The following is a 17,487-nucleotide window of genomic DNA, read 5'->3' as shown; positions in this document are numbered from 1 at the left end:
CAGCTGTCAGAAGAGATTCATGAGCACGGCTGTTGTGTCACATGAAGTCGCATTTTTCACCAAAATGAGTCACAAGTTGCTAAGTGCCACAGCTCTTGCAGTGTGTGCCAACATCATCCCTTGTGGGTCTGTTTTTTTTATTTTTTTTCCTGACAGTGATTCTGGATGAAAGGCGCTGTCTGCCTGGATGCCAGCGGCCCCAAGGCCTGGGTTCACAGAGCAGGCAGCCGCTCTCGAACATCCAGCATGTGTCTTATCGATTTTCAAAGTGACCTGGGTTCATTTCACTGACACTGAATCACTTTTACAAAAAACTACAGGGATGTGTAACAGAATCACTTTATCAGTTAAAACAAGCAGCCCAGATCTCAAACACAAAGTGCCCTACCTCGCCACCATATGTAACTTCCAGTACTTTAAGAACACTGCTCTAGAGTTTACAGGATACATTTTACACCATTAACTCACAGAAAAGCTCTAAATATGAGCAAAATATCTAAATATTTTGGGTTAATGACGGCCTTTAAACGATATGATTAAAATTCCAGCCCTGTAAAGTTTTCATTGATTTTAAAACAATTAAATATTGAAACCAGAACCCAGTGTTAACTCCATAATAAAGATTCTCCGCACAGACTTTAGCTGATGAAGTTATTTTAGTGCCTCAGCAGTATTTCGATAGTTCAACAGAATTGAAACAGTAAGTTTCATGAGGCGAGACACACTGCTAAGAGTGTCCTCGGAGAAATATCTGCTTTTTATCCCTTGAAATAAACACAGATTTCTGGGAGGTGTAATCTTTAAAATGATGCATACAAATGGTTTTCACTGAGGTGAAGGCACTAAAAAGACAAGTGGAATAAGGGATAAATATGTGGCAGATGATGGGAAGAGGCTGAGGCTGAGTGATGTTTTATACCCCCACATTAATCCCCTCTCTCTCGCTCTGCAACGTTGTGTAACGACACACACTAATCTGAGATAATAGCTCAATTGGAGCTGCAGACTTCTTAATGATCACTTAGGGCAAGCTGGCTTGGAGACATGCAGATACAGGGCAGTAGGCCAGTAGGACCAGCAAACAAGCAAATAGTAATACACAAACACACATACACACGCACACATGTCGATAAGTTAGCATAATGTGGAAGAAAATATCTGGTTAATCTGTAAAACCAGAGACATTATAACAGAACGACACATGAGCTTATCGTGTTCTGACGCTTATGAGCAGTCGAGGTTCACAACAATTATAACTATATAGCAGCACGTACATTTAGTTCTTATCGTAATAAAGATGTAGGTAAATATACCCTTCTCTTTTTTTGCCACACTGTAGTCTTGGAAGTAATTAGTGTTGCATTTGTTCTGTTGGGTTGAACCGGAACTGTTGAGTTAGTCCTTTCTATTGGTGTCTACACATTCACAGGAGAACTTGGGGGGGTTAAACACCTATTATTTTCAGTAAATTCATCAAATTTGCAAATTAGATTTTTACTGGTGAGCTCCTTTTTTTAATTCCGTTATCCACTGAAATTAAACCACATTCATTTAAAAAGGGGTTTTAAGATAACAGGATTGTAACAAGCTGTTTCCAGAAGGACTGTGGTTTGACTGAAGGCTGATTTAAAAACATTTTATAGCATTTTAATTGCTCAAGATCGCTGTGAATGAAGGTTGGACCTGATTTTTTTAGACTACATAAATAAATTACATAATGAGGAAAACTTTTTGCTTCTAAGGAGCTTGCTTTCGCAAACATTATCCAGGCTTTCTGAAGGTCTTTCAAAGTTCTTCTTTGAACATTGGCTGCTTTTTTACTCATTTTAACTCCAGTCTCTGTACATAAACAAATTTGCAAGAATGTTTTTCTTTGTCAAATCACTTAAAACGTACATATGAATCAGTCAAGCATAGAAAAGACAACTCAAGCGATGTACCAGTGAGTCTCTACACATAACAGACAACTTAGAACCAATTTTTATATGTATCTTTAGGCACTTTGCTACTAGTAGCCTATCACAAAACACCAATTTTTTTCCAATTTCTTTAGTTGATTTGGTGATTCCCAAACAGCTAAGATGTGCAGTTTATGTTTTGTTTAGGAACCTGGATAAGTAGAGGACAACAGAAGAACTGCCAGGCCTAAAAAAATAAACTATATAAAGAAGATGAACAGTATCTGAAAATCAGTTCCTTGAGAAACAGGAAAAAATCCATCAAAGGTCTGACACAGGACCTGAGAGATGCATCTGGCCTTTCAGTTGATCCATCTACTGTTCACTGAAGCCTCATCAGAAATGGTCTCAGTAGACGTGTGGCTGTCAAGAAGCCATTCTTAATCAATGGAAACAAGGAGAAAAGGCTGAGGTATATTCAGAGGGTGGGAGAGAGGTGCAACACTGTGTGTCCACAGCCATCTGTAAAACACAGTGGGGGCTCAGTCACAGTTTGTGAGACTGCATTTCAGCCAGTGTTGTTGTAGATCCGAAAAAATTGATGATGAAGTAACTTGCATATTGGGACAGTAGGAATCTCATTCATCCATTCATGTCCTTTACTTATTTGATCATGAGGCATTTGGCTACTTTAATAGAATTCTAGCTACTACCATCATCTTCATTAGCTACAGCTAAGTTTCTCACTTTGACATAAACACAGAAAAGTACCATCAGATTTTGATCCAGCATGCAATACCATGTGGAAAGCATTTCATAATTTAATAAATTCCCAAACACACTGCCAATGCAGTAAAAGCATATCTAGATAGAAAAACATTCAGTGGAACGCTATAAGCAACGATTGTCCTCCCCAGAGCCCAGACCTCAACATTATTGAAGCAATGTGGGATCATCTTGACAGAGAACTGAACAAAAGGCAGCCAACATCCAAAGAAGAGCTTTGAGTATCTCTAGAATAAATAACTATTCCTGGAGACTACTTAAAGAAATGTGTTGAAGAATAAAGGTAGTTATACCTTCATACTTTCAAGCTCATAAGAATTATACAAACTCTGTTTTTGTAAACAAAAATAAAGCTCTTAAATGCTCTAGTAAGGTGCATCAGAGGACTTGTTGACATGTTTTTCAACATAACAGGAAATAGAACACTACTGCTGTTATTCTCCTTAAAAATGGGAAAACACTTGCAATTGCAGTAATACAAACATTATTTTGTTTTTCTTCTTTAGGCAGAAGTTTTCAACTTCCACAACTGCTTAATAATCTCAAAGATCTTCCACAGACTTTGTTTCTTGAGGAAAAGATCAACTGGACAGATCAGAAAGATCAGAAGATCAGTTTGTTTACCGAACTGACATGTTTTAAAAGCCATACATTTTTGCAATAAAAACGTTTGCTTTATCGTAGCTTTTCAAATTGGTGACTAATTGAGGCATTATCACATCTTTGTGAATTAACATAACATAAATTGACCACAGACCCGACAGAAAAAATGCCTCATAGCTTGGAGAGATAAAGGCGTAATCCTTTCCACGCTGTGTCTGTTGACAACAGCCGTGGAGATTATGGGGAGAATTTGATAGGAACACAAAACAACCTCCCAGACTCACACTGTAGGGTCATAATAATTTCTTTTCCCACTTTCTATCACTTCAACTTCACTCAATCACTCAAGCTTCAAAGAACACAGACAAAAAAGATTCAGACACTGTGGGGTGAAACACACTCACTCAAGAAATGTTTTTAACTCTGATAAGCCAAAAATACAAGGCATCTTTTTTTTCCCTGAAACCTCAGCGACACAAAGCAGAACCTCACACAGAATGGTATTATTTTTCTGAATTTACAAGTAGATCTCAGCAGGTGGCAAAACTGTTTCCTCGTGTCTGATCAGTCGGCATTACTTTGTGAAATATTGCTGTCAACTAGCCTGGGTGGGTGATGTCAACACAGCTAGGAGAAAAATAACCTGTCAGAGCAATAAAAACAGCGGGAAATACCCAAAAAGTAGAGCTGGCGGGAAGCGTGTTCGACCGGCCGTCAGTGCCAACAGAAACAGAGAGTCATGAGGCTGTAGAGAGTTTTAAAGTGGAGTCCATTTAGCTTTCTGTGGGAATCTGCTGCGTGAGTGCAGAAAAAGAAGTGAAGATGTTGTAGATAGGCCAAAGTTGTTCCAAAAAGTATGTAAAAATAGTTCGCCAAGTGAGCATTCAGAGATGTGGATATTTATGATAACAAAGGACTTTTCCCTTTTTGAAAGAGGAAAGCCTTGAAAAATAAAATGCAGAGGATAAGCAGAAGATGACTTACTGCTTAACAGATAGTTTTATTTGCAGCCAAAGAAATACCATAAGCATAATAAAGCAAAGAAAAAGAAGGAAGGATTTCAAAACAAAATCCAGTGAGCTATTTTGAATTGATGACAAAAATACTCTGTCAGCAGGGGAGGCATTGTCTGCCTTCAAGAACTTAGCAAGCAGCCAAATAAAAAAACAATAATATTGACTGACATAATCTAACCTATTCTCATATCATAAAACCAATTTACAGATCATGCACGAAGTAGACCATATTAAAAAATATTGACTGATTTCTTCGCACTCAAGCTATTAAAAGGACCTCAGTGTGCCTCAGATGTGTGAGTTCTAAGGACTCTTAATAGAGCTTTAAACAAGCATTTATCAAGCATTGCACAGAGGCTTCTTAATTTTCTGAAACTTGGTGTGTTAGCAGGCCTGTGGTTTCGACACTATAGCAGAGAATCTGCATCCACCGAAAGGCTTTAGAACAAAGAAATAAAAAAATGACTACGGGAGGTTTGGAGGAGTGCCGGCAGATTCAAAAGTGAGTGTGGCAATGAGGGAGTGGTGGAGGTTTATTAACTAAGAGAAGACAAAGAGAGGAGGCATGCAGCCTGTTGCTGACTCTGCATCGCGGTGTAAAACAACAGAAGACTTTGAGCGCTACGTGGCGATGTGAAATGCCTCCCTGCAGGTGTGAATGTTAAATTCATGAATGCAAATGAAATAGATTCCTATCACATCCGAGGATGAGAGGAGAGTCAAGCGGACACTCTGGACTTTGAAGGTAGCGCAGATAGATGGCAAGTGGGCGATATGCTGCTATAATCAGGACGAGGATTAAACGCCGACTTCGCATCAGAGTCGGCACAAATTGGACTTTGAGAATTCAAGGAGGAATTCTTTTGTTGCCTCCACTGCTGTCAACTCCAGATGCAGCGAGAGGGAGGGAGGATTTGCGTCTCATCCTCACCCAGGAACTTATGCAACCAGTAAACAAAATGTACAGTTTCTTATATATGGACTGAACTTCTCTGCTGCAAAAATACAGTGTGCACATGCATTAGTACTCATGTGATTCTGTTTATTCTAACATGTGTCTGGCCCATACTTGTGTCTGTACATAGTTAGGGACTGCAATTATGCATGTATGAATGTATGGGTCCCCGCAGTGAGTGAACGGTCAGTGGGGAATAGTTTGATAATGGGGGGATGGTAAGGGTGTACCGAGTGATAGGGATTGCAGTCTCGGGGGTGAACTAGTGGGGGATGGTGTTAACAAAAACAGGGTAAAGGATGGAGAAGCACCATGGTGCATAAAGATTACTAGTATGAGAAATTCTGGTGTGTTTTAGACACCTGTTCTGCCAGCGACAGTCAGGTTAGAAAGAAAGTGACACTGGCATGACAAATAAGGAGCTGCAGCTCCTTCCTGTCAGCATATTTCATAACCATGGTCTGTTGCACACATTCAGTCACTGAAATATCTGGCTTGGCATTGTGTTATGAAATATTATATTTTCAGCAAAAAAAAAAAGTGAGACAATCCACTCAGCCATTCAGAAACTTAATTTAAAAAATGCTACCGCTTCACAGCCAACGAGAACCAACAGTGTCATTTCTGAACAGGATTTGCTGTATTTACAAGCTAAATCCTCAGCACCTTCTCCCCCCAACGCAGCATATGCTGTACAGGTTTTCACCTCACCGCCTAACACCGGCTGACTTCTGTCTTTTCACATGGAGAAAGAGAAAAACGGCTTACAGAGGCAACCTGTGAGAATGACTCAAAGATAAGTAAATCATTCTTTAACAATTGCCAGAGTACAGAGGAGTACAATTTTAACAGCCAACATCCTTAGCATCTCTCTGATCACACACTACAGAGAAGCGGGTACAGAAACCCTGCATCTCTGCTCAGGGAAACAAGCGCCTGCCCACGCAGATACAGCAGGCCACACAGGAAAAGGAGATGGACACAGAGTGAAGGCCACACATGTACCGCTCTCTAATAAAACAACATGTAATGCTTTACAGTCATAATCATCAAATGGTGGGCTGACAGTAAGTCTCAGCTTAAAAGGCTTTCAGAGGGAGTGTTTTCACTCAAACCCTAAATGTGTCAGAAGCTCCTCCTTATGGAAAACACACGAGGGGGTAATAAACCCACAGACAATTTCCTATGAAAGAAATACAGAGGAAATAAAGCCTGGCAGAGCAATCACTTTTCTCCAAACGTCAGAATTCGTGTGCGTGTCTGAAGCAGTGACACATGAATGTTTTAGGAGCAAACAGGCTCCAAATGACCTGCTTTTCTGCGTGCCTGAGGACACGTCCCGCTGGGACGTGGAGACGAGAAGCAAGGAAAGAACAGGGAAACACCTCCATACGCGCATAGGAAGTATAAGGTGGTTGTATACAACAGGTCTGTGTGGGGGATGGAGTTTTGTGGAAGAGAAAGGGAGAGAGAGAGAAAACATATAAAAACAGAGAGATGCATGAGAGGAAAGAGAGAGTGTATGCATTATGAGATCGCGTGGGGAGGTGTAGAATTTTCTCCCGAGCCACAATTAACCCAGACACAAAAGAAGCTGCACTGCAAACACGCAAATCTCGGCTTCAGCTTTGGCACAACTTCACTGGTTTCAGCACGAGCATTCTTTCAAAATATAGGCCACTGGTTTGCTGTCAAAAAGGAAAGCAGAATTCTATTATTTCCACCCAGAACAACACATCCAAGATACCTGTCAGAGCTTTGTGCACTGGAGCGATGCACCACGCAGTCTGTCCCTCACCTGGACAGCTTTTCATTTGAAGATGATTGGAAAATGGTTCCACCCAATCAACCCACATTTTAGGAAAACACGCTTGTTGAGTGCTCTATTTATAGGAGGAGAAGGGATGAAATCACCTGCACGCGCTCTTAGCCTGAGGCGAACGCACACATCCTCACTCAAAGCATGATTGCATTTGTGCGTCTTTGTAAACTCTGCTGGCTTTTATGGAATCAGGGCCGTTGTGAACAATGCGCGAGTAGAAAGAAAATTGATAAAATCCCAATAAGATAGCAAAGCCAGCAAAAAAAATTCTAAAGCTATGAAAGGGCAGAAACCTGGGAGGGATGCGGGTTCATTTTCTGGTTCATGACTTTTAACACAATAAGAAAACACAACTTAAAATACACAGGCTGAAGCACACACTCAAATCATGATCAAAATTGAAAGACTAGCTCTAATGAATACTCAGAGCTAAACTTTTTCTAGTACTATTGATGGTTAGGATCACACTGACTGGACTAATCCTCATGATAATACGGTGGGATGTTTTTATGATTAAGCAGGGATGGAGGGGTTGCACTGTTATAATCATTAATATAGTTAATGTCTATTTTTATCATGCTTTAACATGTTATTGTGTAATAACGCCTTAGTCGTGGCAGGTCCACAGTTAACATATTTAATCTGTGTTTATTTCTCCTTTAATTTTAACACTTACGACAGTTTTCTTCATCACTGTTGTCTGAGCAGTCGTCATCGTCGTCACACCTCCAGATGGTCGGTATACACCTTTTGTTGTTGCACTGAAACTGTCCATCCTCACACTCATCCGTGGCTGCAAGAAACAAAAACAAAAACAAAAGGAGAGATAAGAGTCCAGATGGATGAGCAACAATTGGATATAACAGTAATCTCTTGTAGGCTAGTTCAACTGTCATTTGCAAATGAATGCCTAATTGATATTCAGTCTTCATTCAGGTCAATTGGCTGAAGGGCTAGAGGCGTCATGGTGCATGCTTTCTTTCAGATAGCGGTCTCCTTTTTCCCAGGATATTTAACAGTTCAAAGACAGAAGGGCTCAGAAGAGGCCCAGGGTCTGCACGACTCAATTCTTCCAAACGTAAAGACAAAGATTCAGTCAGTCAGTCAGTCTGGGCTACTACAGCTACTACCTCTGATGCAGTATGGATGACAGATGCATGACAGACACGCAGGGGCTTTTTCCTATCCTGAAACCTCACCTATTACATTTTTAAAGTGAAATAAACAACACACTTGCGCATTAATTTGTTTTTAGAAAGTAGTCCCTTTTAGCCTTTTTGCTCTCTTGGTATCACACGCACGCTCGCGCGCGCCGAGTAGAGAGCGCTTCCAGTCAGCTCAGCATCACACACCAGCCTTTATCTACTATTTCAATAGCATCTCGCGCGCAGAGGTGGACAACAATTTTCAACTGACCTTTTGTGAAATGAAGCCTGAGGACGAACAAATGAAAAAGTAGCAATATCCTTAAATCCGTCCACATTTCTGGAGGAGGTGATGGAGCTCATTCACATCCACGAAACAAAGCCCAAAAGCCGCTCTTGTTGTAGCGTTGCGACGCCGCTGCCTGCCTCTCCGCCGTGTGAAACTCCCCCTCCCTCCGCCTCACTGGCTACCCGGCGCGTGACGACAGCGCGCGGGGCGGGGACAGTTACACTACACAATGCGATACAGCAGGACAGTGACCAAAGGCATGAAATAATACAAACTATTAAGGCAAATTTCTTGAACTAGCTAACTTTAAAAATAAATGCATTTATTTATCTTTTGCTTGTGTTTTGTGGTATCTTCATTTTTATGTGTGGTTGTTTATTTTGCGATTGCGGCGAAATAAAAACTGTAACTGAAATTTTTTTTGCCTCTCTAGATCACAATGTCATACAATAATGAAATCTTTGAAGGCAGATTTTCTAAAAAAAAAATTGTTGAGTAGAATAGAAATAAACGGCAGTTCTTTTTTTGTTTTTTGTTTTTTGTCTTTGCAATGGTGCTTTCTTATCCCATACAGTTTTAAATTGTATTTGTGACATTAGGCAGAAAAATCAATTTTTTAACATTATTTGGACAAATAACAATAATAATACAATACAATTTGCCGCTTGCCTTACATGTTAAAGAACCCCGCTTCAACCTGGGAGGAGATACAACCCCAGTCTGAAGGGGTCACAAGCTATTTTACTCCTGATGCAACTCCCGAACCTGGATAAACAGGAGGGTTATCTCAGCTATCATATCTGGTGTAAAAATTGTGCCATACCAAACTTACAGATACCAACTGTGCAGCTTTTAGAGTAGGGAAAAAACATTGGCCTACAGGGGACAGACCAAAATAAGTGTTGGGCTATTATGACTAGGTGATGGGACAAGTCCAACGCTGGTGTGATTCTGGTGTGATTAGCTCAAAATAACACCATAAACCTAAGCTCATAACAAATGTTAAATACAAATATGCAATTTTTTTATTTCAGTATTGAGCATTCCTGGGTTTAAAATAGGTTGAAAAAATAGTTGGTCTTTTTTGGGGAATATAATTACATGTTTGCATATATAAATTCAGGCCAAACTGGGGGGGTTTCTCCATATTGCTCCATAGTAAGAGTCTAATCTGGCTGATTCGATCAGTATATTGAGTCCTGGTGATTCCTGGTTCTCTCCTTCATGGTTGTGCTAAATGCAGTGCTTATTATGTGTGTATTATTATTATCATCATTATTATTATTATTATTATTATTATTATTATTATTATTATGTCTTGAAAATATATGCTGTTCAAAGAAAGCGTCTCTAAGAAAGCATTTTTATTGTTTTGAGTCTTTCATTCAGATCCCTCATTATTTTCTGGCTTTTCTGGACATTTTTCTGGCTATGTGAAGTATTGGTAAGTTATGGAACTTACCTGCTGGGAACAAAGATGCTGCAAACAGGGGGAGGGATGAACCAAATGATCTTTCCTGTTGAAATGTGTAACAGATTTTGATGTAGCACATTTATCAAAACCTTTTTTTTTCTCTGAGTGTTCTAGTTTTGCTAATCAAGGGCATGTATGAGTGAGAAAGAGAGTGAAAGTAGTCTGAGAGCTGCCCATGTCATACCCACTGAGCCAGTGAAATCAATTTTGGAGCATGACAGACAGGTAATAGTGGTACACTGCTGGGGACTAGCAGGAGCAGATTGGTAGGGATCAAGAGGTCAAGCAATTTTGCATCCCTGTGGTGTATTTGTGTTCACTTTGAAACAGTTTTGGGTATAATTTCAAAATCCTCCACAATGCAGCCAGAGCTCCACACATGTAACAAATCCTTAAATCCTTCAAAGTTTAAACAATAGAAAGGGGAAAAAACAGTTTATGGCTGATGGAAAGCAAAGGGAGGTGAAAGATGTGAAACATTGTGGTCTTAGTGAGGCAGATTTCAATGTTTTGGAGCTCACTTGTTTCAACATCTTTAACACACTATTGTACAGCACACCATCCTATTCAACATCACCATTATTAATACTCCCCCTGAGCAATAATTTGATATGAGTATCATCTATATGCAAATTGCAAATGCTAAGGTGAACTGCAGGCTATGGAGTTTCTAAAAGTAGCACCAAGAGAAATAGGCTCATGTAACACTTATTACTCTTACTAAACACAATGAGGTAATATTTGTGACAGATAAAAGTGCATTGGTAGTATTTACAAGGTCTAGTGGCTCCCAGCCAGAGAGAAAAAAAAAGGCTGTCTTTCAAATCTAGGCCATGACCATTACTGACAGCATAATCACTCATTTTAAATGGAGATAAGCTCAAGGATAACTTAATCCCTCCTATTCTCAGTTTACACACTGAGATACATGCACACACATAAACAGTCGTGTAGCTGCACAAGCAGTTGTGTTCACAGTCAAAAAGTCGCGGCACTGAAAAGAAAAATGTAGCAGTTAAGACTTGTTGTCATGGTTTCACAGCAATTGTCCAGCCAGAGCAAGACAGCAGGAGCATATTGAAAGGAAATAACACAGATGTTGCTGAACAGCTGTTTGAAGCAACAAAAGTGAATATGAATATGATATTAGTTTACTCCTGACCTGACCAAATTCAGAATTTTATCTGCGACTAGTGATGCAGAAAAGCAAGTCGATACAATTTCCTGATTTTATGAGTAGCTAGGATTCATTATAACCATCATGCAATAATGGTTCATTATGTACAGTAACACACTGTGGAGTTCATAAACTGTGGATTTGCACTTTGACACAAACCTACCATACTTAAAGAACAGTATGTGTTCTCATTCATGGCTTCTTCAAAATGAAATGAAAGCAATGGGTATTGCTGTAGTACAACAAACAGACTTTTGATGTAGTTACAAATTTGATTCTCATGCATCAGAGACAGCTCCAAGTAAATTGAGTTTACAGTCAATTTGCTGTGAGGGGTGAGTCATGACTAAATGAAAATGCTTTTAGCAAACTGGGGATTAGGAAAGAGGCAGGGCATATCAGAGTGAGTGTGAGAGTGAGAGATTGTCAATCAGCACTAATATAAGAACAGATTTTGCATATCTTAATATGTGAAATGCTTTTTTACTGCTTTGACCTCCTTTTCAAATGTCTATGACTATAAGCCATAGTATAAACACTTAGTTGCTCTAAAGACAAGGGTTCACAAAGGTCCTCAGTAACCTTTTGTGTGGGCTGTTGGCTTAGTTTAGTTTAGTTTGTGCTTAATGTTGGTTTAACTTAATGTAACATTTGTTTAAAAAAAAATTAATCCAGTTTTACTGGTTTCTTGTGTTATCTGTCTGGCAAAAACGTCTACTCCTCCATAGCCCTGTATGAAATTGCTCTTTTAATTGAATTGGTACTTGCTATGGCTAATAAAAATGGTCCTCCTGTAACCTGTCTGGTGGTATATTCATGTCTATCTAGACTGAAATACAAATGCTTGGAATCTTTGTAACAATAACAGTTCTGATGAAGAATAAAGTAATATATGTTTTATAGCTAACCAGACATTTATACATTGTTACAATATTTGTTCTTTTGTTGTTTCTTAATTTGAGCCATTATACCACCAAATCATACTAATAAGTGATGACCACGTAACTGCCTGATCAATTTTAGTGTACAAAAATCTTCATATCTTTTAATTACTGAGATACAATTTCCCATTTTAACAACCCTTTTATTCATATGTTCTGTCCAGGATAGTTTAATGTCTAAGACTACACACAGGGCTTGGTCTCATGGACTTGATCGACACTCCATTAATGGAACCTATTAATAGTGGCATGACAAGGAAAGAATTTACTGTACACTTCCTTCATCCATTTCATGTAACATAACAATATGGCAACTTTTATTTTAGAATCACAAGCTACCCACCCTAAAGCTTAAGGTGCTTTAATTACCCATAATTAACTAAATGAATGTTATGCAGTATTACATAAGACCTGTTACTAGAGACTGTGCACTTAAATCCAAGAGGAAAGTGTTTACTGAGGTCATAAATGAAGGGCACATTAGGGTCTTTTTCTCACAGGCTTACAGTCAGCTACTGGAGTCGCCCTTTGCTCACTATTAGGCAGAATACAGTGTAGGATGCTCATGCACTGACTTCACTTTTCAAATCTGGGAGCGAAATCTACCTATTTTAAACAATTTTTAGAGTATTCCATCCAACAATTGTTGAGATATCAATTAATATCATACATATATCAACTTGCTGGTTGTATGGGAGGAATATCCAGAAGCTTCATAAAAGGATGCATCATGTTGTGAGACCTGGTCAACTTACTTGGAGTAAAAAACACTACTGGATGCCTGAACTTCTTTGACTTGCTGGTAGCACTAGATGAAATATCAGGGTATATTCAAAGTCTCTTGTCTGTAAACAATTTCATGTCAGATCAAACTGCATCCCCATCAGTCATGCCTCGTGACAGATAATTATCGGTTATTTGAATCTCCTCACTGTCAGGGTGCATAATTTTGGAAACTTTATAAGCAGCATCAAAATACTCAGTATGCTTAAGGTTTGTGCGAGCCTCGTTGTGTCATGAGTTGTCAAGAAATTGGCCCTTTTATTTGTCACAGCAGCCAGTTTGGAGGATTTGCTACATTCTGGAGAAGCCGCCATCATCCTCTCGCACAGTCAAGGAATTAAGAAATCCACAGCTTGTCGTGTGAGCAGCATTTCAGTAAGTAGTGTGGTTCTTGTTGCATTTCTTATTTAATTAACCTTTAGGGGACATTTGCTGAGCAGGCATACGTTTTCCTTTTTCAGTTTTCTGCTCCACATTCACTCAGCTGTAGCATCTTGCATTGACAGGCTTCATGGTTCAGTTACAGTGTAACTATCTACTGATTGGCCTCTGAGCACTCAAGCAATTAAATATAAGTACCTCACTCAAGAACACCTTAGCAGCTGCTGTTGAGAGATGAGAGAGTCAAGTTTGTTCTTGTTTTCGCCTACCGCTCACCAGCCTATAAGGGAGAGTGCAACAGTGATGCTGTTTGTCTAACCCAGCGGTCTGCAACTGTGAGATTAGTTCATCCTCATTGGTTGATGCTGTCCCTGTCAGCAAAGTGAGTCCATGAACGAGAAACTGTTTGCAGGGTTTTGCACAGCCCCCTCACCATAATCTTAACCATACACTGAGATCCCTTTTTAAGTCTCTGAGCTAAATTCTTCCCTCCTCCGCACTCAGAGTAAATCTTCCTACTTTAAAGAGTAAATGTGTAAAACCTGGGTCTCTGTGTAATTGCTCCAATGAAACACACTTTCAAGCATTTTTTGCAATAGCCAATTGTTATCTATTGCACACTATCATCAGGGTAATGTCCAGAACTATACTTGAATACGCCAAAGGCCTCAAACATGCAACCAGAGTCATAACGAAGCATCTTCCACAATAACATGAAGGAGGAGCTATGACCCGTGACATGATGACTGACTGTATTCGTCTTTTATTTGAAAAGCAGATGAGATGGTGGAGCAATTCTATTTATCAGTTTGTCACTCTGTAGGTTTTAGGTGTCAGAAATGAAAAAGCATTTTAAAAAGACAGTTTATTGCATCTGTGTTGATAAACTATAACTACAATAATGCTACATCCACAGAGGCTGGCTTTCTTCACAGTCCCTACATTTATTTTTAATGTTGTTAGTACATTTATATGCTTATGCTTGCGTATCTACTAAGTAAGTAAGGCTGTATTTAATTTGGGAATTTTTCCCATTACAATGTCAATAATTTTTGCTAAATGTAGAGATTTGAGTGCTTATGTTGCATTTAAATACAGGTGACAAACGCGCTGCCTTGGGCACAAAAAAAGCCTGCAAGGTTTTGGTGGCCTATTAACAACAAAGAGTTAGACATCCCTAATCTAACCCCATATGCAGCCTTCTAATGTGGGCACCCTCCGACTGCTTCCAAACCTGGAGGCTGCTGCCACCTGCAGGATGATCTTTGTCCACAACAACGTTGCATACTCTTTTATCAAACACATATATTAAACATGACTGTTCTGTTGTGGTATCATTAGAGCAAAACGCACAGGTTGTGTTTGACAAAAGCAAAATTTAAGCCTTAACTAGAAGCCTGTTGAGTTTTTCTTAAAATGTATGAAATATGGTGGAGTCTTAAGCATACTGCATATTATTTGAAGTATATTTACAACCTTTGACATTCTTGTCATTTTAAAGTTTTCCTCTACTTTATTGTATTAGCATGATTTGGCTTTTTTTTTTTTTTTTTTTTTTTTTTTTAAATATGTAGCTTTGATCTTTCAGATTTTCTAATAATTGCCCAAATGACAATTGTAGAGAGACACTTAATACAAAAATGTGCCTGGATGACATCCTAGGTTCCTTCAGTAAAGCATGAAAAGCAAACTCAGACAGTATCAACCTCAATATTAACCCCACAGACACGTGAAGTGAATAATGTTATCACATTATAATGCAACGTCCTGCTTGCTGCTGATGTGAATGTTGCTTTGTATATGTCACTAATGTTGTAAACCAGTAACACCCACCCATGGCACCCTCTGACATCAGTGGCCAGGTTACTGTGCTCTGTCACACCATAAAAGCTGCTCTGAAACAGACCGAGCACCAGCATCCAAACCACTGTGTGTGATCAAGCGATACACTGGAACAAGTTCAATCCAGTGAGGCCCATTAAAGGTCACGGCTGCTTTGGTAGCATGAGGATGGCCCACACAATCTTAAACAAGTGGTTTGGTTGTTGCTGTTGTTGTGGCTCATCTGTGTATTTTATGCTGAAGAATTTATAATGCAGCCTTTTTTTTTTTCATACATCTGTTCATCGATTTGTCCGTTAGTTCACAACATTCAGTTTTTTTCCTCTGAGCCTGATGAATTTTGGAGTCACTCCCAGAACAGCAGGCAAATGACTGCCGAGGCTATTCTGACACAAGGCAGAACAGACAGTAAACAAGCACATACAAGTACACATTCACCAGCTGTACAGGAGCATGCCAAATACATATCAACCTGTCACAATGATTAGTGCAAATATTTTCATGCTTTGCCTGATTGCTGGCTTAATTGATAATTTTGACGTTCTTTGGTGGAGGTTATTTTAAAATAAATAGACACTGATTTCTCTATCATATTAAAGTAAACAAATAAATAAAAATGAAATTAAAGCCCTACCGTTGGCACCGAACAACTATGACTACATGATGTTTCATCAAATCTACAAGAGTAATTAACAGTGAGGGTAATTATTGCGAATCAATATGTCCCGCCTAGTGGCTGTATTTAAATCGCTGTACAAGTGCATTAATTGCCAGCTTGCGGTTGAATCACATTGAGTGGGGACAGACTGGTAAATCACCTCTATTGACATCAGAATGGGTTTTTTTATACTAACTGTAGCTTCATTAATAAATACGAATCTGAGAGGCGTAAAATCAAGCTTTTACAATAAAATATAAAGGTTTCTTACAGATACAGTCATGGCAAAATGAAAGTAAACTCTCATCTTGTCCTTATCTGGGTTTAAAGTTAGGTCGATATACCTGAGATGAATTACAAAACATGCCATATTGCACATATTATTGATTTTGCAAAAACTGAACTAAAATGCAGAAGCTGTGTGTGGAAAACCAAGTATGTACTTACTACTTAAGAGGGTAAGTAGCACCCAGATGCTGTTCATCAAATACACTTCACTGATCTTCACAACATGTAAGCAGAAAAACGTGTACTACGGGCAAATGTATAGATGTACTGATGTATACAGATAAGGGTAGTATAAAAGTTCTGCAACAATGAACTTTCTACAGATGAGTCCAAAGTAGATATGTTGGCCACAAAAAACACCAAGTTTGGAAAACAACAAAACAAAACAAACACAGCGTATCAGCACAAACACCTCACACCAACTGTCAAGCACGGTGGTGGAGGGATGATGAGCTGGAGTCACAGCACCTGGGAATCTTACAGTCATTGAATCAACTCCTCTGCATATGTTGCAGAGTGTGGCATGGTGGAAAAGAACTGCGAGAATTCTCCACTAAACATTTGGGTTGGCATTACTTGGGGGGGGGGGGGGGGGGGGGGTTGTATTAATTGCATACTTTGGTGGGGGTTGTTTTGTGTTTGGTGTGAGGAGTGGAGGTTCTACTCTAGTCCGCCGTCTAGCTGCCAGCTATTTGGAGTTGAGCACAGGGAGCAGCTGATTGGGAAGGATGAGAGCCATTCTCTATATAGGGGAGAGGAAACTGGAAGGCTTTTTTAGTAGGACGCTGGTGCAGCAGGGAAGCCTCTGAGACTCCAGGGTGAAGTGTGCACATTCTAAGGCATAGGTGTCAAACTCTGGCCCTAATTACATTTGGCCCGCGAAGCCATACCAAATTACTATTAGAGCTGGCCTACTGGTATTATACAGCTAATATATATATCGTTTAGTATTAAGCTTTGCTTGTTCCATATTCAGTTTTTCAGCAAAACTTGTTTGAGTCCATAAGAAAAGATTCATTCTTATATCTGGAGGAAGATTTTGTTTTTCAATAAATATTAATGTTAGCCCGCGACTTTGTTCCAGTTTTGAATTTTGGCCCACTGTGTATTTGAGTTTGACACCCCTGTTCTAAGGGAAAGGATTTTTAACCTGGCCTGGTTTTGCTTTTAAAATAATCTGAGGATGCTGGAGGGAGGACTCGTTTTAGTTAGGATTTGTGTGGATCTGCTGGGAGGAAAAACACTGGATTGGAGACTCTCCGTGCCCATGGAAAGGAAACTGGCCAAGTTTAGGGAAGTTTCAGCTCGAGAGTGGAAGCCCCAGGATTTAATGTGGAGACCCACCCTTGAACGACACCAGGCTTGAAAAGGTGGGTGGCAAACCTTTCTGAGGAAGATGCAGGATTGATATGTTTTTGGCTGCTTGTTC

General features: G+C 39.5%; 1 protein-coding gene across 3 annotated transcripts in view; it reads right to left on the bottom strand.

Moving 5' to 3' along the window:
• LOC120727829 (low-density lipoprotein receptor-related protein 8-like) overlaps positions 1-8,656 on the bottom strand; it is an 81,607-nt gene extending 72,951 nt beyond the window's left edge. For 2 of the 3 annotated variants that reach the window (XM_040022369.1, XM_040022371.1), the window contains exons 1-2: positions 8,497-8,655; positions 7,757-7,873 (exon numbers count right to left, since the gene is read on the bottom strand). In XM_040022369.1, coding sequence (XP_039878303.1) covers positions 7,757-7,873; positions 8,497-8,563 — 184 coding nt within the window. In that variant the 5' untranslated portion in view covers positions 8,564-8,655. Of the gene's footprint in view, positions 1-7,756; positions 7,874-8,496 lie in introns of all 3 variants that reach the window. The other variant, XM_040022370.1, reaches the window with a different exon arrangement.
• Between the last annotated feature and the right edge of the window lie 8,831 nt (positions 8,657-17,487).

The sequence above is a fragment of the Simochromis diagramma genome, unplaced genomic scaffold (genome assembly GCF_900408965.1).
Source record: "Simochromis diagramma unplaced genomic scaffold, fSimDia1.1 OVJJ01000205.1, whole genome shotgun sequence".
In the NCBI taxonomy this organism is placed as follows: Eukaryota; Metazoa; Chordata; class Actinopteri; order Cichliformes; family Cichlidae; genus Simochromis; species Simochromis diagramma.
Note: the sequence above shows the minus strand (reverse complement) of the source record. Positions and strands in the feature narration are given on the sequence as shown.